Here is a 27819-nt window from a genome sequence, read left to right as displayed (position 1 = left end):
ACACTCAAACACTCATGTAATCATCTGTTTCCACATCCACCTCTGATTGCACCCAGGGGATGGCAATCTGTGTGCATGTTGGGAAAGTTTCTCTTACTTGACACAGGCACGCACACGCACACAGACACACACACGCACAATCATAAGCAAATATACATATACATACCACTCAACACAATCTTTTACACCTAAGCACTCAGATGCACCAAAACACACATACATATACGGCAGTGCTAGAAGCAGCTGACAGGCCCCAGTTATCATCCAAGGCAGGGTGCACTAGATAAGGGAGCCGCAAGGCATCATAAACACCAATACACGGTGATAGAGAGAGAGAGAGAGAGAGAGAGAGAGAGAGAGAGAGCAGCAGAGGGAGGGATGAATCAGAGATGAAAGAAGGAAGAGGAAAAAATTCAACACTCCTGTCAGAAATAATAAAATTCTCAGATGAAGAGCTACAGTGGAGAGAGGGAGAATTACAGATGTACAGGGGAAGAGAGAAAGAGAGAGAGAGAAAGATGTGGGAGTGAGGTGAAAGGAGAAATGACAAGTTAGTTGCAAGGGGTGGCTAATGGGCGCGAGAGGAGAAGAGAGGAGAGGGGAAAGAGGAAGAGGCAAGAAGAGAGAAAGAAATCAGGTAACGTTGGACAGAAGGATTAAGAGGCCAAAAGAGGTTAAAAAAAAGAGATCGGGGATGGGAGATATCAGTTTCTCAAAAATGAAGCATGCATGTGCGTTTGTGTGGGTTAAAAAGGAAGAGAGAGAAAGAGGCATCTATATAATGAGGTGATAATAGCAATAGAAAATGCACCTCTATAACCTCCAAGGTCTGACTTCGGGCTCTTGATCAAGTAGGAATTTACAGATAAACATTTTCACCTATACAAACACATGCACACAGGCACACACTGAATATGCATCCTGTACTGGTAAAGCCTGCTCCTGCTTTGTCTCCCCAGACATCAGGCGGTCTGCTCTTTTCCCTTCGCCAGCAACTTTTGATCTAATCCCACTAAATCAAGAAGAATAAGAGTTGGCATTGGTTGTGACGGAGGAAGTCGGGGGAACTGAAAGCGCACACACACACACACACACACACACACACACACACACACACACACACACACAGATGGATACACATGTGAGACCATACACAAACACACATGCACATGCACACGTATGAAAATGCATATGGTTGGATATGGGTGTGTAAATAGATACTTTGGCAGATGCATATATCATTCTGCTCTCACACATGGTGCAGACCAGATAAATGCACTTTGTAACCTGCCACCGGCACTCAGGAAGGAATGAAACAGAAGCAGAGTGCCAGTCAAGTGATACAGCAGGCAGATGCCTTTCGCTTAAGTGTGGAGCAAACACACGCATTTGGATACACTTACACTTGCAAATCATCTGAAGTCAAGTTGATGTTTGAATGCGAGTGCCATCCCACATCCCAGTGCACACACACACACACACACACACGCTCACACAACGTATTCAAGTGAACTCTGTAGTATTATCCTGCAGAGAACCAACTGAGAACCAGTTTTTATCGATATGTGTTGCAGACCATCGACCTTCTGAAGCTGCACTCAGCTGCCTGAATTGAGCTTGAGCTCACATTAGACTTTCAAACCCACGGTGGTGCAACAAAAAAAAGAAGACTCCTCCAGTGAAAGTCAAATGACAGGGAATAAATCCATCTCCCATCCGTGCTTTGATAACATGCAGAAAAAGTTTGCAGCCTTGTTTTCTTCAGGAACTCATCATTCAGACTTGACAAGTGTTAATTAGCGAGTTGTTTGTTCACACCTAGAGCTGATATAACTCTGGGGCAGCCATGCAAAAGTATCAGAAGTGTTATCTATGGAGGGGTGGAAAGAAGCAGTGACACAAAATATTTTTGACACTGTTCTCCCATGAAAAACGACAGCATCCGTTGTTTCAGCAAAGTCCCAAAAATAACATTTGTTTAAGTTCAAGTGACAAAGCCCATTGGCAGTATGGGAATTATGACTCTTGGAAGGAAAGGAGGAAATAGTGTACTGCAGTCATATAGCGAAAACGTCTGCAGAAGGAGGAAGTTATGGTGGATGAGTGGGTCATCAAAATGCCAGTCTTTGACCAGGGAGAACATTGTTTGCTTCCTGTTTTTTACTAGCAGTCAACGTTTCTTTCTTTTAACCATGATCCCAACTGATCACTAACCCTAAACAAGTAGTTTTTAGTTGTTGTGGTGTTGGTCTGTCTGTCAGTCGGTTGCTGGGTCAGTCCACATCTTTGGTCCAGACTAAAATGTCTAATGTAAGTACAGCTTCACAGAGCAGCTAGCATGGCTGTAGACTCGTAGGCAAACCAAGATCTTTCCCTTACCCTAACCAAATTATTTGGATTTTTAATTGGGAGGACTTGTTGGAAAATTTCCAAAATATATTCTTTTCGGTATGAAATGACAGAAGTGACAACGGTGAAAATTATCTTGCAGTGACACATCTGAGGTCCATGTAAAAGGGCTAGTAGATGGGAGAACTACACAGCTCCCTAACTGGGTTCAAATCCACTACATTCTGGATTTTAACTCAACAAAGAATAAAAGATTCTGAGAAAAAACAAAAAAATGGTGGTTTGTGTAGGGCATAGATGTTATTTACCCTCATACATCTGCTCACATCTCTCCATCAGACATACGAGCAGAAACACAATGTCGGTTTGCCAGTGAAGGAGCTGTAAAGAGGCTGTGAAAGCAGCATCTGTCGGCACCGATACTGTAGGCATTAACAGAATGAACTGCCAAATTATTTTATAACTACCTTTCCTTTCTTGAGTTCAGTTATTATCCAGAATTTGCTGCACAAACCAGAGCTAGAGTGAGAGGGATTGGAGTGATGTGCACATAAAGGAAAAGGCTAAAGTGAGACAAAGTAGGAAAAAAGTAAAGGTGAGAGAAAAGACAGCAATCTAATTAGATTTAGTGAAATCAACATCTTTCTTCACTCAACCTAATTTCAAGGCTGACTGCCCTAAAATGGCCCAATTTTCTCCCAGAGAACGCACAGAAATATCAGGTGTACTGAAATCAGTTTGAGCCTGGCTTTTGCTTGTTTTTGCTTTGCTCATTGCTTTTTAAGCCATTAGGAAGAGGAGGCAGTGACAGCATCATTGAGCCAAATGTTTTGGGTTCTCATGTTAGCTCTTAACTCCAAGGACGCCTCATGAGGTGAAGTAGGTAGACACCCAACCCAATTATGCTTGACATGGCTCACATCAACTGTACTGTCTTTTCAGTGAAAGAGAGAAGATAACAAGGGCTCTGATATAACTAACAAGCGCTTTCAAGCTTGCTAAAGGAAAATATGGATGAATGTGGTTTCTGACCCCATTTTTAGCAGTACTTGGCACAGACGAGATAATTCGGTGTCTCTGGTTTGAGTGTCATTTAACTTACTGAAGGTTCCAGATAAAGTATAATCTTCTAATGAGCAGATAAAGAACAAAAAGTTTATGCTGACCCAGTATACATATAAAGCTGTTATGCTAATACTGAATCACTGATAAAGGTCAAAATAAAAATAATTTTGGGAAAGTAAGGATAAGAGGCCAGAATGTGAGAACACTATACCCTGTATGTGATTTCCTACCAACTATTCTGTTTTACGATGCACGTAATGATGTATGTATAACGATGTAAATACTGATATTTTCTTTTATTGCGTGACTGCATACTTTCCCAACATCAAAACTGATCACTATGTGCTTGCTCTGCAGGTACTGTACACTAATTTATCAGTAGTGGTCATGCACCATTGCACTGAGAACCAATTAAGAACCATTATGTGGTTAATAATCTTTCAGACCAGGGATCATTATTTCTCTTAACCCAAGAATGAATTTCATTCTTTCAGTCTCACCCTACAGTAGCTCTGACACTAGATCTTTCAGTAAATTACTTACTGAATGGCATTACTTGTTACTAAGTTACTTATGGCGTCTCTCTCAGTTACATAATAAATGTACCTACTGTATACCAAATACTAGCGCTGATAAACTTGTTAGTTATATGTAAGTTTTAGATGAAAAGGATAGAGACTATCCAAACTAAGGCTGATGCAGTTACATCACGCCCCCACCAACGCATCCCTCTTCATTGTTGTACAGCAGGGCTGTTTTCGGTCTGAAATCCCAATAAATAAAACAAACACTGACGTTTAGCTCTTCGGATACATAAGAAATTTGTTCCACCTGTGGTGTTTAATCCAAAAATAACCCCACATACAACTTCTCAGATGGTTTGCTTTCATTATCTGCTCAGTAAAGCTCACTAGTTTTTCCACTTTATGTTAGCCAACAACAATGGCCTAGTCCACTAAGGGAAAGATGGCTATAATGGGTCAGAAAGACAGAGATTAGGTTGGGCTATGATGGTGCCTAGGTTTCTGTTGTGTAAAGCCAGATGTGTTATTTCATGAGATTACGCTTCCTCCAACTTCCTCCTCTGTCCTTGTCTTTCTTTCATTTTCTGTCTGCCTTTGGCAACTTCTCATTAGAAGTAAAGCTCGGTGAAGGAAAAGAGGTTGATGAAAGGCTGGTAGTGTCGGTTTTACAGGAGCTAGGCTCAATGTGTCCCCGGGCCTTGAGGCATATTCAGAGCTAGAACTCTCCTCCCCTGCTTCCATTCCCTAGGAATAGGAGATTGAAAAGCCCTCAGCACGTTGCTCTGGGATGAGAAACACACACACACTCCCATGCAACACACACACACCTTGTCCCCTACACATGCCCTTTCTGTACCTGTCTTTCTGGCTTTTCTTTTTTTCTCTCATTGTTCACCCATAGCCAACTGTTTGGGCCCTGCTGCCGGTAGAAGCTGAACTCCCATAGCCTTTCTATGCATAGTCAGACAACTGAAGCCGTATAAAGACCAAGATGGAAACTCTCCACTCTACCCCTCTCTCTTCATCAATCGTCATCTTGCTTGTGCACACCAGACAAAGCAATTTAATGGGTCAAAAGTACAAAGAAATTTGCTTCTCCTCAGAGACATAGACTACTGTTTAGGATTATCAGACCACATTTGCTCTTGTCATGTCATATTTTTGTATCTGTGATGTGATATAATACAATTTTCTTCACACCAGGTCACATGTATGGGTGTTGGTTAGCCAGATCATAAATCTGATTGAATCCTACTTGGTCTTCTAAGGATACTTGCAAATCAGGTTTGGATCTACCCCAGCAATCTGTCCATAAACTCACATGGATGATTCACATTTATGGACTACAAGTGAAGAAAAAGTTTTATTATGGTTGAACTGAACAGGGATCTGATAAACGCTATAATAGTCTGATGCGCCGTCTGTATGATTGTATGTGTTGAAATTGCTGAAACCGCTTTTCTTTCTGTCTCAAGTGACAGGAAGAATGACAGCTACTCTCAGGGTAACTCTAGCTGCCATTATCACAGGGGACAGACGTTATAGAGGCTACTGCCACAGATCCCTTACTGACGCAGTTAAACTTGGGAGGAGTAAAGATTGCATATGCGTCTTAGAGAGATGGAAGAATATCCATCTTTTTAACATCTGTAAGTAAAAATATCAGCAAAAAAGGCCAATAAAGAGAGAGATTAAAGACTGGAAACTCAATATTGATGTTAGGATTGGGTGACACTGACAAAATAAAAAATTGCAATATTATTTCAAAATATGACCAAGCTCTTCCACATGTTGTAAAACTGTCCTCATATTTAAGGTCTACAAACTCAATTTTACAAGACTAAATGTACCAGCATACACAGGCACACACCTAAGTACACCGAAGATTGTGCTAAATCAGCTAGAGAAGCATAAGCAGCAGCTTGTCCTATTTGTATTTCCAAGTCCCAGTTGTGTCATGCAGACCAATTAGAGGTAATGTCATGCAGAGATGTGAGTCAAAGTAACACCAGTAAACAAAGACACAGTCGTCCATGGGCCACAACTATGTTCACCCCCCAGTTCTTCAAATCTGAGACAAGGGATAAGGGAAATCATTACAAAGTGAGTATGTTAGTGTGTGTGTGTGTATGTGTGTGTTTCTGTGTGTGCGTTAGAAGTAAGGGTAAGGGTGATGAAATGCTTTAAAAATCTGGGAACTTTGTAACAAGCACACTGATTTGAGTTTAGTGGAGAACAAACTGTAGGGAGAAAGAGAAAGAAACAGAGCAACAAAGAGAGAGGGGGCCAGACATATAGAGACAGAAAGAGAAACAAAGGTTAGAAGACACAAGGCAAGAGAGGAAGAGAGGAGAGGGAAGAGGGAAGAGGGAGTGGTTGCTTGCAGTTTGTTTCTGCTAACTTGCACACTTTCAAGGACCAGTTTGTAGGATTTAGGGGGTTTATGAGCAGAAATTGAATATAATATTCATAATTGTGGTTTTTTAGTCATGTATTATCACCTGAAACTAAGAATCATTGCATCTTCGAAAGCTTAGAATGAGCCCTTCATATCTACATAGGGAACTGGTCCTCCTCCACGGAGCCCACCATGTTGCACCACCATGTCTCTACAGTGGCCCAGAAGGGTAAAACCAAACACTGGTTCTAGAGAGGGCCTTTGGCTTTTTTATGTTACCTGAAGGCCACCGTAAGTTCTCCTAAATGCTCGGAAAGGGAGGGGTGAGGAGAGAGGTATTCAGTTTGTTACAGTCTGGAACCTCACCACTAGATGCCACTAAATTCTGCACACTGGTCCTTTAAGCAGAGAAAATGATGCAGATTGAGCATACTACTCATTTGCACGGTCTAGTTTTTAAGAAAGAGACATGCCGACACTCCTTCCCACATACCAACACATACGCATACACACACAAACATCTCCCACAAATGATAACTGTTAATGCACTACAGTTTTTCCTTAAAGAGCGAGCTACCTTTCCTACATAACTCAAAGGTTGGATATTTTTAATAGGAGACGCTTCTCCTCTATAGCCAAATGTATAATAATGTTTCTTGTCAGCTGCTTTACAAGTTGTTTTCCCTTGGAGCCTGCATAGTTGCTCACTTGCATAACAAAGTCAGAGAGAATGGAAAAATATAAGCGAAAGAAACGATGTCAGGAAAATGAGAACAGCCTAATTGTGTGGGAGAGACAAAGAAAGCATGATTGGGGTGTTTAAAGAAGATATGTGTGCATGTGTTTGCTCTTATCTGCTTGGGGTAGGTATAATACGGTGGTTCATAGCCAGCCTATAGGAGAGAAGGAGGTGAACTGAGGTCACTGACTCCAGTCTCTCTACAGGCTTCGATTTAATGAGGCTGGAGGGTGAGGGCGTCAGGCTGATGAAGGGTGACAGAGGGAGAAGAGACATGGGAGATAATGGGAGAAAGAGAGAGATAGGGAAAAGAGGGAGGGTTTATGAGGCACAGAGATACGCAGAGTGAGACTGACTTTTCATGGACTTTACAGAAAAACAGGAACACCTTAAAACAAAACAGAGGAAGAAGTAAACCCTTCAAAAAACAACAACTCCCACAACCACCGACAGGTTCACATCCACGCATTTATTCTGCATAGTGCATAGGTGCAATTTCACACAAATCATTTAACAAGGTCAGAACACATTTAGTTCACTGATCTTGAGAAACAGATGAAAGCGAGAGATGAAACTGTAACGAAAAGCAACTGGAGACACGGTTAGACAACAGATAAGAGGAGGAAGGAACAGATTAGAAGAAGGTGAAGTGTCCACAAAGAGAGCTGAAATGCAGCAATGGTCACACTGGAGCAACCCACAAGGCAGAGAGCAAAATATAGAGAAAAACAAGTGTGCAACTGAGAGAATCCGAAGACCAATCCAATTTTATAAGTCATTATGTAACCTCAGTAGATAGCTCTTTTTGCACTAATCTCTTGGGTTATGCAAGCCATCTCTGGGCCAAAGGGCAAGACTTAAAGTAATGAGCTTATGATGCAAACTAGCATTAGTTCTTTTACAGTGCTGCCACTGTACACACACACATGGATTCACAAGGGCATATGGAGCCTTTCTCTTCCTGTAAAAAACTCCCTCTCACATAACACATACTTACACTCAGACCAGTAGGTAGATTAAGAACACACATACACACAACGGCTCTACTGAACTGGCTGAAGGCCCAAAGGTAACACTTACTGTTGCCCTGCTTTACAGGTAGACACTAGAGGCTCTATAGGCTTTTAATACTGCTGCCTGTCCAAACAATATAAAAACCAAACTTCCCTGACATTTGTACACAGGACTGAGATGTCTAGGGATGTCATGATGTGAGCATATATGATGTAGGAAAGAAAGACAGGTTAAAAGAAAGAAAAAAACAAAAACAACAAAAAAACAGATATGTTAGTTCGGTGTCAAGGGTACAGTGTCAACAGCAATCCTGAGATCATTCCACTAGATAAACACAATCCTGTTCAACCGGTTACCATTACTGTGAGAAAGACCTTAAAGCAACCAGGGAATTTAACTCTGGGAAAGACAGACTGATGCTGATTGAGATTCGCTTGTTGTTGACTTCAGTAGTTTGACTGACAAAAGGAGAAGGCAGCAAGGAGAGGCAAGCAACACTACTGTTGAAGCATAAGTAGATCAAATGCAAAGGGAATGTAGCTGTAAATATACAAAGGCATTAAAAAAAAACAAAAAAACTTAAAGAAGTTTTATGGTACAGATGAAAGTTAAAAAGATTTGTGAACAGATGGCCTTTACAGCAACTGCTAACTGTTAATACAGAGTGGTATAAAAGTGGATCTTGGCCACCACAGAGAATTGAACTGTTATCTTGTCTCCTTGTGGCCCAGGAATGCCTGACTCGGCAGCTTGTGAGAAACTTTTTACAGAAGCACAAACGAGCAGAAAACAGCAGCATTAAGTCACCAAAGCAGTATTGCTTCACAACAGCTGCCTTATCTCACAGACGCATTAAATCATAGCAGCAGCATTAACTAACAACAGCAGCTAGTGGCATTTAGAGACTCTTCGGGGCAGGGCCAGAATGACAAAAGGGGCACCTCTACTGTGCACAGGGTACGATTGTGGTTAACATTTAGGGTTGGGGTTAAATTTTGCAGCAATGCCACATCAAAGTAACCCTTGAGCTCAACAGAGCACCTCAGTAGGGTTAACTAAAGGTGCAATTTTGTGGAGCAGAGGGGCACTTGGGCTGACCAAAGAAGGAACTTCAGTGCCCCAAGTGCCCATCAAGTGCCCCTGTGATGTGACATTGGGAAAAAGTGAACCATGTAACTGTGGCGTACATGGGGGCCACTTGGTTAAAGTAGAACAAAAACTGGGCGGTCCAAAAGAATCTCAGAAGGGTCCCATAAAGTATCCTGATTGAAAGGGCACTTCAGTAAAAATGTCACCCCCCTCCTGCCCTCAAATGTAGGTATTATGCAGCTTTTCTCTCTGATCGCTAGTGCAGCATGTTAATTTCAGGTATAAATGAACTCATAGAGTTTGAGGAAAATCAATTGAAAAGAAAAAGCAAAAAGGCATATGCACGAGCAGGATCTGAAATTAACTTAAAAAAATAAAAAAAATTTTTTGGCTTTCTTACTAGTAGTAAAATATACTCAATGTGCTCAAAAAACAAAACACATAGTACATAGCTGTGCAACTTTTCTAAACAGCCATTCTGTACTGTAAATGTGCATCTGTTGGTGTGTTTTACATGCGATCAAGAGGAGCCCACAAAGCTCTGACAGGACAAGATACATTACAAGGGACAGCAAAAAATCATGATCTAAAAATAAAATAAAAATAAAAAAAAACGAGAAACACAGATCCATATTTCTGTAGTGCTCAAAACACCAGAAGGTAAAAAAAAACAACTTACATATCTGAGAGGAAGGTTTGAATGAGTGCGAATTCATCCTGTGGGTTTGCATCTGTCCAGTTGCACTATCCAATTATCAACAGATTTCAGGAACAAAAGAGACTTGATGCTTTTAGTTTCCCTACTTCTATTCTCTCCTTTACTGTACTGGAGGTGTTGATTGGCTGTTACTCTGTTCATCTCCACCTCCAATCCCCAACTAGCCCAGAGTCTGATCTCCACGGCAACTGAAACACTACCTGCAGTTGAGATGAGACTGAGGAAGAGATGGAAAGGGAGTGCATTAAAAGGGACAAAGCAAGTCACGGAGAACGTGGGAGTAGGCTGGACATTTAAAAACCATGAGAAGTGACTTTTTTAGAAAGTTTTTTTTTTTTTTTTTGACTTTTTCACATTTATCACCCTTTGTTTGCGTTTTAAATTGGTAATTACTATTGGACAAAAACCATGTGGAAAACATAGACTCTAACGAATATAAAATGTGGAAAAACCTATTTACCCACATTGTCCATTGCCCAGATCTTCTCATATTTATTGCCTAAAACTTTGCTTAAAACTGTAACCTTACCAAACTAACATTGTTGTATCCTAAAGTAAAACAGCATATAAAACATAATGAAAAATTTAGGCAAAACATAATCAATTAATGGTCAGGATTAAAATAAACAGCATTGACGCTGTACCCTTTAACTTCAAGAAAGTTTTGCACCCTTCGGTGGACAAAGAGGAAAGGGAAGAAACTCCAGTGTGACAAACAAATCTCAGATGTTCAGAAAGAATCCGATAAAATCTGATCAACTTCACAGCTGAACAGTTTTCAACAGCAACTGCCATGAAATTCAGTCCACGTTCAAATTTGTCTTTTTCATCTAGCTTTTCACACATCACCTTGGTAAACTGTCCCATAACACCACATTTACTGCCTTGCGGTTACTCTGGGTGCTAATTATGGAAAGGCTAGCACACACGCGGGTGTATGATGCGCGTCAAAACACCCTCACCTATTGTTTTCTTTGTAAGGCACCACACACAATGCTCCAAAAAAGCAGCGATTTTAATCACATTTGTTCCCTGGATCTTCACATCCAGGCTATTTTACTGTATACTACTTCTTTTGTCCATACGGCATTTCCAGTGTGTGCTACGGGCTCTATGCTGCAAAAGGCCACTATGTTTTATGCTGTGCCAGAATCTTTCATCGTTCAGTTTAACTGAAACTTCTTTATGTGTCTTTACAGGAGTGATAGGATTGGACACAAAGGTGCCGGCCATCCACCTTTGCAATGACTGCCTCAGCTCCCAGTGATCTGGACCCTCCAGACTGTAACGTACAGCAAACAGAGCCCTGTCTTTACTCCCTCTCACACTAATACATCTCAGGTGCCGTTCCAATCTAATTGGCACCAAATTCAACTTGTCAAGCGCCTCAGTTAGGACACATTGCGATGAGTGCGCACTCAGCAAAGATGGAGAGATGCAAAAATCTGTATTGAATTAACTCATGTTTGTGCGCTGTTGTGTGTGGACAAGTAAATGGTGCATGTGAAATTTCTGCTTTGTGCATAAATTCAAAACAAAGAGATCCCATTTATCAGCCTTCAAAAAAATTCATTGCAAAGAACCATTATTTGCATATTTGAATAACAAGACTCCTGCCCCAACTCCACAGACGCCAACTCAGCACTTTGCTGTACTCCCCTTTCTCCCCTATAGGCTTCTCCATGAGTCCATCCACCCACACAGTGACAGCCTTGAGAGTGAAATATGTCCTTTACTCTGTGACAGCAAGAGGGAGATTAGAAGTGTATGATTCCCTGTGTCATTATGTCCTGTTGGCCACAAGACAACATAACCACATTAATATAGAAAGGGCACAGCGAACAGAAATCTGTAAAGCTTTTCATCACCAACTTTAGAATTCTATTCAGTTCAGTTTATATATATATATATATATATATGTATATAAAGTGTACTGCATCCAAAGTTATATTACGAGAAGTTGTTTTTGTCTATATGCTCGCTCTATATGTTTTATTTTAACTCTCAGCCTTTGTCTATGGACCACAGTACTTTAGTGAGTCTCTATGTGCTCTTTTCATGCATGTCAAGTGGCTAATGTCCAGCCACCTGAGCGCAGAACTAACTCGAAACTATAGATCAAGGTGTATGTTTTATACTGTAACACAACTCCAGCCCTAATTAGCTCCTCAGTGGCCAATTAGAGCTACCCTCTGCATCCTCCTCAGCCAATCACAACTCTCAGTTGTGGCCATGAGACCAATGTATCGCAGACTATGTGCACACACACAGACACACACACCATTGTGGAGCTGAGGAGTTGTGGAGGTGGATGGATCCTAGGCACTTTTTGTTCAGTTTTGTTGTAGAGTTGGTCAGTGTTGCCCATAGGAAAACGAAGCTGTTTCGAGATCTATGTTTGGACACCACTTACTCTAAGCAGCCCCTTTGGGGCAATAGTTGTCTGCCTGCCGGGTTTTCCCTTTGCCTCGGTTGGCCTAACTGTCCAGATTGTCAGACCATTTGCCTGTATTTTTATCTGTGTCTGGCAACATCTTTGTGTGTCTGTATGGTTTTGTCGATCTTTCCACCGGTCTATCTTTGGGGAAAAATGTTCAAAATGTCTAACCTCCTGCCCTATGTCTCTGTCAAAGGGGGAAGTATAGTATGTCTACAGAAATGGACAATATTGGGAACAAGTGAGAGAAAGCAGGTAGAGAAAGAAACTACATTGAAACCACAGGAGTGCTGCCTGAGGAAATAATAAAGTAGTATCAAGTAGTAGAGAAAGAAATCTGAAACTTAATAACTATAATAAACCTGCAGTGTAAAATTTTGAGGTTGGGCTGCAAGTGTCAGACGTTTTGAAATTCTGAAGGAACTATTTACCCAAAACAATACCGTATACCTCTTTATTTCCATCACACTAGCAGACAATACTTCTACTTGATACCACAATAAATCAGCATCAGCAGCAACAATGATAATGACACAAACATCTGTTTGGAAAAACTGTATGACATTAAATTCTACGAATCTGTTTGTTGATTTGAATCTAAGGGATAATTTGTTTGAAATGTTTTTGATTGTCGGACATTCAGGGTATTATTTAGGGTGCAAGGCAATCAAAATGGCTATGCCTTATCATTTTTGTTTACTGATAAATGGTGATGACTGCATTTGCATGACCTGGTGTGAAATGTATACAAAACCAAAATATGAGAGTACAATCCTTTGGCAAAACAGAGAAACAACATAAAAATTAAAAATTTTATCTCCAGTGTATTTTAGCACTTGTGCTTTTCAAATCATGAATCGCTGTGTAGTGTACTTATGTGCAACGTATGAAAGCTTTACAGTAGCAGTAAGGTTTTCTAAACATTATAATGAGCCAAAGATCAAAAGGGACATTAACAGATTTGTGGGGAACATGAGAGACATAAGAAAGGAGCATACACCATTTTTATTTTTATAGAAAAACTCTGTGACAGCCAAACTGCATTATATTCTTAGTTCAACCTTTTTTTTTTCTCTTACTGAAGGTAGTGACCAAAGGAAATGAAAAGTATGAAAACAAGAAAGACTGGACACACTGCATAAACCATCTCTGTTACACTTTCCTGCAGCAAACCATGAGGAGAGGTTGACATCAGGAGGCATATTTGATGCGCTATTTCTCACGCCAGTGTATTTAAAAGAACCGAATTGGAATCCAAATGCAGTCTCAAGAAAGATTAGACTGTTTCCCCAAGTTATCCAAAGCTAAAAGCTTTTCTTCCTTCCAAAGCCGTCCCATGTGGGCGAGGTGGACAAAATAATTCTTCATGCTGGTATGTTAGATTACACTGCACAGTCTCTTACAACATCACACCCTGGACTGTGAGAAAGCCCAATTTTAAAATGCGGGTCCCAAGATACTCCGGTGGAACACACGCAGTGAAAATGATCCTGCCATCTATTTCAAATCTGACAACTGAACTCAGCCTTGTGCATGTCCCTGCCATCTCTAAACTCATTTTTTAAGTGTAAAATTTCTCTAGATTTTCCCACTCTCTCCTGCTCCCTGCAGGGGTGTTATATGTCTACAAAATGACTGCCAAAGACTGGGAGTCAAAACAATACTTCATCTATGATTTGTGAGAGTTGTCGCAGGCGATGCTCAGTGTAAAATGCAGAGTACGGTACAGGGTCTCTATAGACATCATTATATTGATCTATACACTATACTTGTGTCATTGTAGTGATCAGTGATGGCAGAAAGACAAAGACTATTGGCCCATTCAAAGCTGAACAAAGACGTCGCCCATCTATAGTTTGATTCAGCTGTCTTCTCACCCTCATACCTATTCATAATTCTGCTGTTCAACAGTAGCCATCAATCTTCTGCCTGACAGCCTGTGTGATTCATTCAGTCTCGGCCATGAAGAAGATATTGCATAGCCTGGACAGAACAAGCCTGAGGGATCTTTCCCAACACGATAGATTTACATCCATCCCCTCGTCTGTGTATGTGTATGCGTATGCGTGTGTGTGTGCTTGTGTGTTTGTGTGTTTGTGTGTGTGTGTGTGTGTGTGTGTGTGTGTGTGTTGACTCTACAGCTGTATCCGTCAGCAGAAACATGCAAACGTGCTGACGCAGGGGATAAAAAGACACACCAAGACAGTCACCCTGTCAGGAGGCTGTGGAGTGCGTCAATATGGGATCAATACAGCGACAAATATATCAACAGGACTTTAGGGCCCTCATGCCTAATCTTTGGGTTAAGTGGGAATGGGGTATAATTAGAGCACAACGCTCTCTCACACATTTTGAATAGAATATGTGATAGTACAAGATCACAGTGATAATGGAAGGATTGTAAAAAGTTACTGGTTTGTTGTCACAGCTGTCATCGGGGGTTATATTGTGGCAGACATTTTGTATCCCTGCTAATAAACAAGTTAAATACAACTGGGGCTGGATGACATTAATGAAAGTAATTTATATAGTAAATAAACATGTAGATATTAGAAAGGGCCACACTTTGCTTCAAGTAACGAACTGCATTGACCCTGCCAATCATTAAACCATCTCTTTTCAAAGCAAAGATGTTTCCTTATCTGAATAATCCCCATATCGATGTAATGTAATTGGTCCACTAAAGAAATGTCCCTGACTGGCCCCTCTTAATACCATTTCAGAAGGAGGTTTATTCTGGTTTTCAGCAGTAACTCCTCGATCATCAACAATTTTAATCTTTGCTGCTACTATCACATTTTTGGCAGCCCTGGTGTTTGTAGCTTTTATGGTAAAATAAGTTTAATTCACAATTTAGTCTTTTCTGCAGAGAAACAAAGACTGGTTTGCTGTAACGTGACATCTTGAGATCAGTGAGCAGGGGGTTGTTTTGATGAATGAGAAAAGACCCAATGTATTTTATCACTTGCTTAACTTAATTTGCAACATTTCGCACAACTCACCCCTGTAGCTCCTTGACAGACATGGAGATCTTGAGATTATGTCCCAGAACATGGAGGGCGGTGAGGATGTCAGCCCACTGGACCATCTCCCCCAATGGACCCCCCTTCAGCACCTTGGGGCTGAAAACATCCCCAGACTCCTCTGTTAGGAAACCTACATGGACCAGGATCTGAAGAAAGACAGGGACATATTGTGGCAGAGAGTTGAAATAAGAGCAGCTCCATATGAACTCTATGGACCGCAAAAAATATAATTCATGCAAACAAAATATTCTACTAGTGCAGAAGCTTGAATAGATTTAAGGGATAATTCTGTTTATTACAACATGACCCTTATTCTTATAATTTTGGCCATCATTCATACTGGTTATAAAAACATTTTGCTCACTAAAATAATGACTGAATAATGACTGGTGAGATCACTACAGTGGTGTGTGTGGTAAAAACATGAGCAGCAACTGACCAACAATTAATCCAGATTAGCTAAATCACTGGCTATACAGGTAAAAAAAGACTGTGTTCACCTGAAATGTCACCTAATAATCCCTCATTGCACAGGACAACTGTGTGCACATTCAACTAAGGCATGATTTGTAAGTAAAAGCTGAACCAAGATGGAGACATATAAACTGTGATGGATGTTTACAACTGATGGTTTTGCAACACTTTTACCTTTATCTTACCAAACTCCCAAATTTTGCTAATTTTGCTTGGGGGTTTGCTTAAAAGTTGTAAGATTGCCCGTGTTTGTTGTTATGCCACAGGATTCACAAATCTCCACAATTAAATTGAGTACAATGTTATTATTACTAATAGAAATGATGGCAAAATCTTTGTTGTGCTGCTAAGTAGGGCTTTGGTAGTTAACACTGCTACCCTAGTTTGACATTTTAAAGTGGCAGCTCTGAACTCATAGTTTAGATGTACAAATCCTGATTAAAATACCCAAAGTAGCGATAATCTCCATTTAAAAATTCTGTTTTCCCTGTTACTGTAGATAATAAGCTTGAAAACATCCAGCCAATCCTCTGCATGTACCAGAATGTGGGTCTATTAAATTTACATACTTTACAGGCAGCATGTCTTGATGATACTCATAATGTATAATTTGTATATTATTAAGTACATTTAATTTACTCTGATTTATATATTATTATTTATATACAGTATGTGTGCTTTCTGAGTAAAGTTAAGCCCCTTGAAAGTTAAGCTTCTGCAGTTCAAACAGTTTTAATGAGTTTGAGGATTAGAATCATAATTTCAGACTCTTCTAGAAGGAAATTATGGAAACTGAAAAGTAATTCTTCAATCCTCAATGAATTATCCCCTCATGCACCAATGGAATAGCATGCACATGTAGAAATCCATCATTATGGACTTTACTGTAAAACTCATCTCATATCTACCGTATGTCTATACAAATAACTGCGGTAACTAATTTTTAGGTCCCTGATGGGAAAATTCCTTTTGTTTTAAAACACCATATTACACATATGAAATAATTAACACAGTTTATATGTTGCACTGTTAAACCACTTAAAAGCTACAGTCCTGTCATGCATGTGCACCTAGCAACTCCATAATTAGTGCAACCCAGCGAGAAATGAGCAACACGTTGCTTTTCACAGTGGATTAGACGCAGCCATGTCCAAATGTTGCTCTACTGAGTAATCCTGATTAGCTAACGCAGCATGAACACCTCCTGCTGCTTTTGCTGGCAAATGGAGCCCACAACTTTCACCATGCAACATACATAATGTGCTTAGGGCCTACTGTGTGGAGTTGGCCGGAAAGTTTTTTTGGTGATTGCTTGCTATTTCTCCCTCTCTCTGCCGTGTCCTGTGTCTGTGCCTTCACAACTGTGGATTTACTGATGAAAAGCTTCCAAGAGCTTTTTACAAGTGTGATGCAATGCACTCTCTTATTACTCTCTTCCCCTCGCCACCATGTCACATTATCCACCATGCACGGATGTTGAAGCTTACTGTAGGAGCCAACACTGCACACACAAAAAAACATACACTGCTCTTACATACTACCTATTTCATGATCCTGGAATCCAGTCTGAATTACAGAAATAGAAAGAAAACAGCAGTAACCCATAGTACTTAAATTTATATATACAGTTTTGTGAAGTTGTGTATTATAGCCGTATACATGTAACACAAATGCTAAACTCATTCCACATAGTCAACATGTACAAAATGTGTGTAAAACATTGGACAATGGTGTGTACGCAGCAGAGTCAAGCTCCAGTGAGACTCCAGCTGGCGTGAAAAATCTGCTGATTTAATAAGCCTGCTCTATTAACTTCTGCTTCATTAAAAAAGATAAGTGAAATTTAATTACAGTTTGGGTGGCAGATGGCAAGAGCGAGAATTCATGGCACCACTACTGTTTGCTCTCTTGACTTGGTGGTGGAGGTGATGGTGGTGGTTGGGGGGGGTGTATCACACAAACACTGGCAACCACGCAAAAATGGCGACAGAAGGAGCCGCATTTCACATACTGGCAGCAGCACAGCAACTGTGCTAAATAAATATGAGAAATATCACAGAGTGGCAGCAGAGCTGAATAAATGTGGATTGGATTCTATAAAACTGGCGTTCACACACAAATGCAGAGTAAATGGGGAGAGAGGTATGGGTGCTTTGCAAAACCTGGCAACTTGCACCTTTGATCTAAACTGCTAAGGAGGGATTTTGCTTTCTCTCTAATAGGCAGTATTTATCTCCATTTGCTAACGTTAATTTTGCTGTATGGGAACAAAATTAGAGTGGAGTTCGATGAAACACAGAGCAATGCTGGAGAGGTAACCTTTATATCACAGAGTAGGAATCAATAGCTCAAGCGAAGAGGAGAGAGAAACTAGTGTGGGTGGTTCGCACTGTGTTTTTCCCTGCAGATCACCAGTACACACTCTTACCGCCAATGCAATCTCACACACTCGCTCATGCACTTGCTTGAAAATGAACAGGTGGAAAAGCCTCACAATGGGAAGTGAACAACGGAGGGAGTAACTCTGTAGCTAAAGCTGTATTTACTCATTAACTCCTGTATCACAGCCAGGTGCCTCCCTCAGGGAAACTGATCACACAGGAAAGAGCAGAGCTCTTTATGCAGTGGACTTGCGGTACTCCCAGATGGTGTGTGTGCTTATGGATTTTGGAATTCTTTACATTGTTTTTGTTTGTTAGCAAGCATTTTTCCACAGTGATATACGTCAATGAACTCCAGTCAGAATCCGGTGTTTTTGTGGATGTTTTCAGCGTGGATGCCCGCAAACTTGACATGAGCTCAGGGGAATCTCAACAGGCTCTAATGCTACTCTCTACTGTTAATGTCCCGTGGGGATTGAACACAAGGACCTGCCAAACCCACCGAAACACACAGAGAGGTGTGATAACAATGCATTCACGATCAATTTCACCTTACGACGCCCTGTCTGCCTGCATGTTTGTTCATGCGCCACACTTTTCACAAAACTTGTTTCATGATTATATAACTGGGATAAGCTGCGGAAAATTAAATCTTTCGTCTTTCATGTGCTGATGTTAGGAATGTTTTATGTGATATGGGCGCGTGTCTAAGTAAAAATCCTTGGAAAGTCCTTAGTGCGTACATATGAGAGCAGGGGAGTTGAAATGGCTCTCAAGGATGTGCTACCACTCCATTGCTCTGCTCCGCTCCACTCATCACTAACAGGCTAACGACAGAAGAATGCTAATGCTTGTCTCGGCATCTGTAATCGCAGGACTTTGCATGAATGCATGTGTGTTTGAGTGCGGGTTTGATGCTGTTCGCTCATGCACTGTGGCCCTTATGAAGGTCGCAGCTGTCCGATGGAAGGCCATGGGTGGCAATACAAGCTGGCACTGCCAGCCGTCACTACTCTACCCTTAATTTCACCTTCTCCCTCATCCACCTCTACAGACTACTTTCCCTTCTTTATTTCTCCTCACGTCTTTCCTCCTTCCCTTGTTGTCTTATTCCTTTAACCTGCTCCCTCCCCCTTCTCTTTCCCCCTCTCTTTTTTCAATGCACTCTCTCTTTCACTTCCCTCTCTCTTTTTTTTCACTCCACTCCTCACTCCTCACTTCACCTTCCATATCCCATCAGTCTCCTCCAATCTCTGCACTTCAACAGTAAGCGGTCAATCAACTCTCAAGAGGGCAGACACAGGGAGAAGGGGAATTAACAGTTTGGCATATGCTGACACACACACTAAATGTGCATGCTCAGTGCACACCAAATAGGCCCAGATGCACACAAAATCACTTGAGACACTTAAACTAACACCAGACAGGCAGTGAATATACTGTCACAGGTTAACAGGATAAGGTCAGTGTCTTTATGTCTGTACTACTGTCTCTTAAAAACCTTTCTATTATGCCACAATTTAGCTGAATATGTCTCATTTGATGTGAAGCAAAAAGAGAACATCAATTTGTTTTATATTATATTTATGCACAAAAGAAGAGTTCTCTCAAAAGTATAACTGCTTTGAAAGTGAAGTGCAACAAAAGGTTGATTGTGTTCTTTCTGAACTTCACAAGCACTGAGGAAAGAGGAAGATTAGTCAGAAAATAAAGAAGAGATTTCCAAGAATATTTAACACAGGTTTCATCTTTGTCATACACCATCGCAGAAAATCTCTCAAATGTCTATCTCTCACATATATTTGACTGTAGAAAATCTCTTCTGCTCTGACTCTGAAAAAAAATCTTTGGAATTATATTTCTCAAGTTTTCACCGTCACTCTAATGCAAACACACACCTCCCCGTCTCCTGTCCTTGTGTATGCCACTGACTGTTAAAAAGAATCATCTTGCTTTTTCTCTCATTTTCCTTTCCCTCTTGATCTTTTCTCCCTCCACACTTGCCTCTCTGCTCTACTAATTTATTCGTTTTCTGAGTAAACATCTACTCCGCTCACAATCAAAGAGAGAGCTAAACAAGGAAACAGAACTGAATCAACAGAGCCCCATTGGAATTGTAAACACCGCACACTCATGCAGAATGCTAAATTTGCTATTGGAAGTGGGGATTTTGTCAAATGCAAAGGTTAGGCAAGTACAGGGCCATAGTCAATTCACATCAGACAGTTTTTTTCCGAGGTCAGCGTTAATTAAAATCAAAAAGCGTTCCCCTGCTCACTGTTGAAGTGAGTGCATATTGTAAAGTTTAAATTAATCTTCCGGTGAGGGAGGAAAGTAACAGTCAAAAATGGTAAATTTGACTGGAACAGACTGAGATTTAATTTTCAAATAAAATGTATGAGATTCTGCTCTTGGCTATTATTGCAGTGACAGCCATTTAACAGTCAAGCACACACACATACACACACACACACACACACACACACACACATACACACACACACACACACACACACATACACACACACACACACACACACACACACACACACACACACACACACACACACACACACACACACACACACACACACAGACCCAAACAGACAGACACAAATGCACGCATTTTTGTTTCTGCTTCTAATTATTGTGATCAACTACTTTTGACAGCTGAGGCTAACTCTTACAAACACCAGGACATCTGCTGTTGCGATAGCAGCAGTACGTTGTACGGCATATAGGCTGTTCAAGTAGCCATGGAACCATGGTAGAGGGTAACAAATCCCCTCAGTGCACTAAAAGAAAGGGATCATCAATCACAGTGACGGAGGACTATTTCCACCCTTGTTAACTTATTTTAGAGAAAGATGGGGGCAAGGAGAAACATTTTGGAGAGAGGAAGCAGAATGTGAGCTAAATCTGCCTTCTCGCATTAACTCATTCATTTATCATTATTTTCTTAACTAAAAGATTATGAGTCTACTCTGAGCAGGAAAAGAAATGTTATAAGTAAGAAGGCTCGACAAACCTAAAATGCTGTGTTGTGAAAGGTTACATGCGGCAAAAAGTTTCTAAAGCTCCCGAAGTTTTAATCACAAAGAGCTTTCCTTGACATTTGGAAAAGTAAGCCTTTAAATTACACCCTTAGTTTTTTATTTTTGACCAATGTTTAATGAAACTGTCAATATTCAAAGGCACCCCGGCCCTCCACTCTTTGTTGCTTGCTCATCTCAGCTGTGCCTCATGACTCCCCTCTCTCCCTCCGTGAGTCCTTTCCTAATCCATATTTGACAGTATCATTCCCCACTACCATCCATCCCCCTCTTGTCCTTCCTTTCTCATCTTATTCTTCTCCCTCTGCCACTGGCACCTGCTTGGCATCTTCTCGTAATCTCGATCATTCATTTTCATCATTCCTTACACCTTTTCTCCCTTTTCCTTGCATCTCTGTTTTTCTTTCTTTCTCTCTGTCTTTCTTTCTTTCTTTCTGTCGGCATGCATGGCTGCAAGCAGGAAGTAGCGAAGCCCATACTGCACAGCTTTAATGCCACCCAAAATGAGGTTTAACAATTTAACAGCATGATACTGGAAACAATTTTTATTTTACAGTATATACAGTTCAAAACTATTTTTGAATTGATATGTAAAGACACACCAATTACAGAAGAAGAATGCAGACTGCAGTGATGGATGACAACCTGTCATTACCTCCTCTATAATTTTTCTCCTAGAAGCTATTATCATTCAAACTGAAAACCATCGAGTAGCATTTTTTGCCTAACTGCTTGAGTGGAAAAAAGTGTTTGCCATAACTATTATCTTTGAAATTAAATGTTTTTAGCTAACCTTGAATCACCCATTTTACATTAAGGCATTTATATATCAATTTGAGTCTTGTATATATTATTCTTTCAAGATTGTATTGTCTGGTATTGTGAGGCACACTATATATGTTAATGATTTTCATGTTGTACAGTTTAAATGTGCATTGTCTTTTCTCAGCTGAACTTTGCATTTAGCCATGGCAAAAAAAATAAAAAATGTTATTACAGTACCTGATCATAGCTGAGAGAATAAAGACCTCACCCAGCATCCTCTATCATCCATCAAAATTTTGTTTTCATATCTCCCCACCTTCTCTTACCTTCTTCTGGTCCCTCCATCGTTGCTCCAACTTGGCATCCAGGCGGTTGGCGGCTGTTGCCCATTGCTGTGTGAGGCGGCGGATTCGGCGCTTCATGAAGCTGAGGGACTCCTTCCCTGTCCCAACCTGGTCCAGAAGTACAGAGAGATCTGTGCGGAAAGCAGCCTTGGGGGAGGGTTGTCGAAAGGAGAATTAGAAAGAGGTGAAGAGAAAGTGTGAGAAGGTGGTAGTTAGACAGAAAGGGGAAGTTCAGACTTTTGCATTCTATCATCAACATTGGTGTTAAGGTTTTAGCCATGCTGGCAGCATGGATCTAGGGATGGAAGTGTCAGTGGAAACTTTGTACAAACATTCATGGTTATCAGAGAATGAATCCTACTGACTTTGGAGAGCAATTGCCTTTTCCCCTAGTGGATTGTCTCAACAACTGCTGGACAGATTACCGTGTAATTTGGTGCTGACGTGTTTGGAACTCTGCAACATTTCAATTTGTCCAACACTTCAGTTTATCTTAAATTACATTACATTATATTTACTCATTTTACTCAGTAGGAGACCTTGAAGTAGGTACTCAGTACTTAATCTGTTCAATAAGACAAACTGCAAGGAGATCAGGTAAAGAAGTGCACCTAAAGTGCACAGTAAGTGCTAGTTAGGCATGTTAGGGTGTTAGATGTGTTAAGAGATGAGGTGCTCTCGGAAAATATGAGTCATCAAGAGATTCTAGTAGATAGAGAAGGACTCCCCTGCTCTGATAACATTATATAGGGCGTTCCACCATCAGGGAACCACAAACGAGAAAGGTTTGGATTGTAATTGCCTTGTGAGCAGGGATAGCAATGCCAGACTATGTTCCTTGGAGAAACACAGTGGCTGAGAAGGAGTATAAGCCTCTATAATTGAGTTCAAAAAGATGGGTGAAGACCCAGAAGTCACTCAGTAGGCAAGCATTAGTGACTTGAATTTGATTTGGTTGGCCATGGGCAGCCAGTGGAGGTCAGTGAGCAGCGGAGTGACATGTGCCCTTTTGGGCTGATCGAAAACCAGACGCGCCGTCTTATTCTGGATGATCTGTGAGGGTTTCACGGTGTGTGAAGGGAGGCCCGCTAGAATGGCATTGCAGTAGTCGAGGCGAGAGATAACAGTGGCCTGTACCAAGAGTTGGGGGGCACACTGAGTAAGGTAAGGCCTGATTTTTCTTATGTTGTATAGTTATGTATCTACCTTTTTGTTTTTATTTACAATGAGAAGATAGCTGCACAGATCTGCTAGCGTTGCTGCAGACTCCCGGTCTTTGTTTTTTTTATTGGCTTGAATTCTAGAGTAGACTGCAACCCAGCTGAGGGCAAGCCAGAAAGAGGAGTTTGTCATCAGCAGACTTAAAAACATCTGCTGATATAACTTGTGGATGTAAATCTTCTTCCTGCATGTGATGGTAATTCTGTATTCTTTGTAAATGCAAGAAAACACTTACTGGTGGATTTTTAAAAGAATCAACATTTTTGCAGCATGATGCAATATTTGCCTTGTTAACACTAATATTTTAGAGAACTACAGTATTTCAAGAAAAATTGTGTCCTCTGGGAACCTTCACATTACTACTCCGAGGCTGGCTTTAGTTTCCCTGTATAGTAAAAGTATGGAAAGAAGTTACAGCAACATGCAGAGCAATTTTTAACTGATGCTTTTGTGAGTCAAGCTTTTTTTCCTCTCAAAAAAACCTTGGCTGAGCCTTGTTTGCGTGCAAAATACAGGGAAACTGTAATCCACATTTCAGTAATTTGGGTCACAGGGTAAGATGGAGATGTCAGTCTTCATTTACACTGACATTCTGTATTACCTCCAGCAAATTTCACTGCTACCACAAATAAAGTCTAAATGGCAAGGTGAAACTGTACACACAGACACAGATATATTGTACACGCCTCATTCATTAATTTTGATGACCCAGTAGCTTAATGGATAAGGCATCAGCCTCCGGAGCTGGGGATTGTCTCAGCAGTTCCAGTCCCATCTGGGTCGTTTAGTTTCCTTTGGTGGGCGGCTGTGGCTCAGGGGGTAGAGCGGCTTGTCCACTAATCACAGGGTTGGTGGTTCAATCCCTAGCTCCTACTGTCTGTGTGCCAGAGTGACCTCTGGCAAGAGACTGAACCCTACCTCACTTGTAAGTCGCTTCAGATAAAAGTGTCTGCCAAATGAGTAAATGTAAATGACTGACTTGTGTTTCCAAACAATCACGGCAGACCAAGCCTCTCTAACTGGGAACAATACCAACCATTACATTCAGTTTGTGTGTGCAGTTAACCCTTTTCTTATTCTGTTTGGTGAACATCCAAATCCAAAGCACCTTATTATCACTGCACAGACTTTGCCCCAGAGGGCACCTTCAGCTGTAGTGTGTCCCCAATGTGGGGAACAAAGTAGTTAATATTAAAATATAGGCCACTTAATTGTCCTGCAGTCAAAAGTAGTCAATATTAGTGACAGTAAGACTTAGAATGATGATTTTTTCTGTTTCTTTCTAAGGTAAGCAAGAAGAACTAGGGAAGACTGTCACAACCCAAATGCCTTCCCTAAATGTATCCATGTCAAGACAATAACTTCATAGACTAATAAAAGTATGAACACCAGGTCAATGTTGAGAAAAACAGCGTGTAGAAGATAATCATTGGGGGCTCAGGTCTGTTGTAATTGGCAGAGAGTGAACGAGTTCAGTCGAATGTTAACTATTATGTAGTGATGGAGGCAAACGGCTCACGCTCCTATTACTGAACAGCATCCTCTGAGCAAAAGGACTGCTGTCTTCCCGCTTTTGTGCTGTGGACATGTGATTGACAATTTGACGACCACTATTAACTTCTCTTGTCATTTTAATTGCCCGCCTTTTTTTAAATTTATCTTTTTTTATTAATGACTGTCTAAATGGGAAGATACAAAGGCTACCATTTGGGATAAATAATATAGTGAGAATAATATTTTTGAAAGTATTTTGTTTTGTAAAAACTGTAGTTGTTTGTATTTTTCCCCTCTCTTTCACTCATTTTTCATTTTTCTCAAACATTTATTATTGAAGTAAGCAATTAATATTTAAGGTCACTGACTACTGAATGGATATTTATTTAGGAGCTACAACTTAGGAAACTTAACAATGAGGGGTTTATAAGAAGGGCAAGCATCTACATACTGGTAACATGTTTTATTCATCTCATAATTTAAAATTCAGAGATTTTCTTTCATTTCACGCCATGCATTTGGTTTGTCTCCAATTAAAAACCTTTACATTTTTCAAATCCCGGATGCACTGTAAAGAATCCACAGTCATATAGAGTTGCAAAAATAATTTGCAGTGGCCTAAAAGGGATAGTAGTTACATTCTTTCTTGAATGTACGACAGCTAAATGAGAAAAAAGAAAATGTGGACGGTGAAATGCAGTAAAGGTTGCTCATAACTATCAGCTGCATTCTTTGGCCTTTATTTCCACCTTCACGGTATTTTATCAATTTCCAAAGGAACTGTTGCCCTGGTTCCCCATTACTTTTGTACCACTGCTGTATTTCCAAGTAACCTCGCTGAACTGGGTACACTAGGAACATATAAACTAGAGGCCTGTTTGTTTTTATGACTTTTTTAACCAAACAAATGGGAAATAATACATTTGCAGCTGGATTGGGTTTACTGTAGATGAAGTTTATAAAAATAAAATCTAACTTGTTTTCACTATGCTGTATGCTTAACCCCTTGCTTTTGATGAATGGGTATTAACTAGATAAAGGCATTCGCTAGGTAGAGAGAAGGTAAAGGCCAATAATGGAGAGACCAGGATTCTGTCCATAGAGCGGTAGGTAGAAAAAGGTCCTCAGCTGTCCTGACAACAAAGTCTAACATTTAAACAGGACTAAACATAGAGTCTGTTATCTCCTTTCAAATTTGCTACCACTAAGTACTTTGTGTGTGTATTAAGTTGACATCGCAGCATCAAAACGCTGTCTGGAGTGTCAGGCTGAATCCTGTCCATTCCACAGCTGTAGAGAAATGCCCTCAGTGATTGGCAATGATATGATGAAAACCAATTTCAGTTCCATTCTAACTGTAGACTCAACAGAGTACTACACTTAAAAACAAATTTTCTAGCCTGAAAAGGTTAAAAAATGAAAAACTGGTGTGTTTACTTGGATTAAGACATACAGAAGATACTCTCAAGCACTGTATCTGCATGTATGCATGTCCATAGTAAGATTTAGTTTGCTGTTGTAATCTTTGGCTGTCTTGCGGTATGCACATAGTGCATGTTTGTGGGTGGTGTTCTCACCTGTCTCTTTGGGGCCTTTGCTTGTTGTGCATGTTGTGTGGGGGGGGTACTGTGGTTCCTCCAGGCCAGTGGTGGGCAGAACCACTCCACCTCGCTCAGGTAGATGAGGAAAGAGCAGTCTGAACCGTCAACACCATAGAAGGCATAGCATGGGTCCGACGTCCAGCGTGCACGCATCCACTGTACACAAGAACACATCCACACACACATAAAAACAACAGGTAATGGGGCGGATTATTAGATATTCTCTGTTACAGAGGTTTCCAAACCATCGGCCATGGAGCGGTATCAGGCCACAGAACATTTGCTACGCGGTCATTACAAATACGTATGATTTGGCAAAAAAAATAAAAAATAAAAATATAATAATAACAATTACATAACTTTAAGTATAACAGTTCACAGGGCAAAAAAGGTTGGGAACCAGGATCTGTTTTAATCAAGATAAAAATTACAGATTGAGACTCACATCAACTTTCCCAGGACACTCCGGAAAGCGTGGGTCTCTTGGTACTTCACACTGGCTTGACGTCCCATCTCTCACTGCTGAAAAGACGCAGTGAGTGAAATTTTACCTTCAGTTACAAACCATTTTTGTAGGCTGGACACCTCCCAGAAAAACAGCCTGCAAAACACCAGGATCCACTTCCATTTCTTAAATCACGCTATAAATTATCAGTTGTTATTTGCTTACTGTGAGTGAAACACAAGCTGCATGCCTTTGCTTTACCCACAATCACTGCTGCTTCATTGTCTATAGGCTTACTAGCTTAGCTCACTTAAATCATTTGACTTTAATGTTAATGTTAATATTTATTCTCCTTTGTAGTTAACGATTCAACAGCAATCAGTCAGCGCAATATCGTAATATCTACCAGCTAATTTAGCAACATATGGTGCATGTTAAAACCCCTTTAAAATTCAGGTATTAATCAGTTATATTTTACAAAATGACTACAGACACGAACTTGTTTGACCCACAGGCTCACTTCTCAGAACTGCCAGGTTATAGTATCATTCACATTAACAGCTTTTCTCTACTCGCTTGTGGACATTTTGTGGCAATATTCACTTTCTCCATTAACATCATCATTTCCAGTGTATGCCGTATGTGTCCATAAATCCCTGTGCTTCCCCGTTTGCAACATCGC

At 40.6% G+C, this 27819-nt stretch overlaps 1 protein-coding gene across 1 annotated transcript in view; it reads right to left on the bottom strand.

The window, feature by feature from the left end:
* LOC120800407 (alpha-1,6-mannosylglycoprotein 6-beta-N-acetylglucosaminyltransferase B-like) overlaps positions 1 to 27819 on the bottom strand; it is a 107841-nt gene that overhangs the window by 32124 nt on the left and 47898 nt on the right. The window contains exons 5-8 of the mRNA XM_040146491.1: positions 27138 to 27214; positions 26669 to 26848; positions 22359 to 22523; positions 15336 to 15505 (exon numbers count right to left, since the gene is read on the bottom strand). Coding sequence (XP_040002425.1) covers positions 15336 to 15505; positions 22359 to 22523; positions 26669 to 26848; positions 27138 to 27214 — 592 coding nt within the window. The remainder of the gene's footprint in view (positions 1 to 15335; positions 15506 to 22358; positions 22524 to 26668; positions 26849 to 27137; positions 27215 to 27819) is intronic.

This window comes from Xiphias gladius, chromosome 15, assembly GCF_016859285.1.
Source record: "Xiphias gladius isolate SHS-SW01 ecotype Sanya breed wild chromosome 15, ASM1685928v1, whole genome shotgun sequence".
NCBI classification, from domain to species: domain Eukaryota; kingdom Metazoa; phylum Chordata; class Actinopteri; order Istiophoriformes; family Xiphiidae; genus Xiphias; species Xiphias gladius.
The sequence above is the reverse complement of the archived record's forward strand: the minus strand, read 5'-3'. Positions and strand labels throughout refer to the sequence as shown.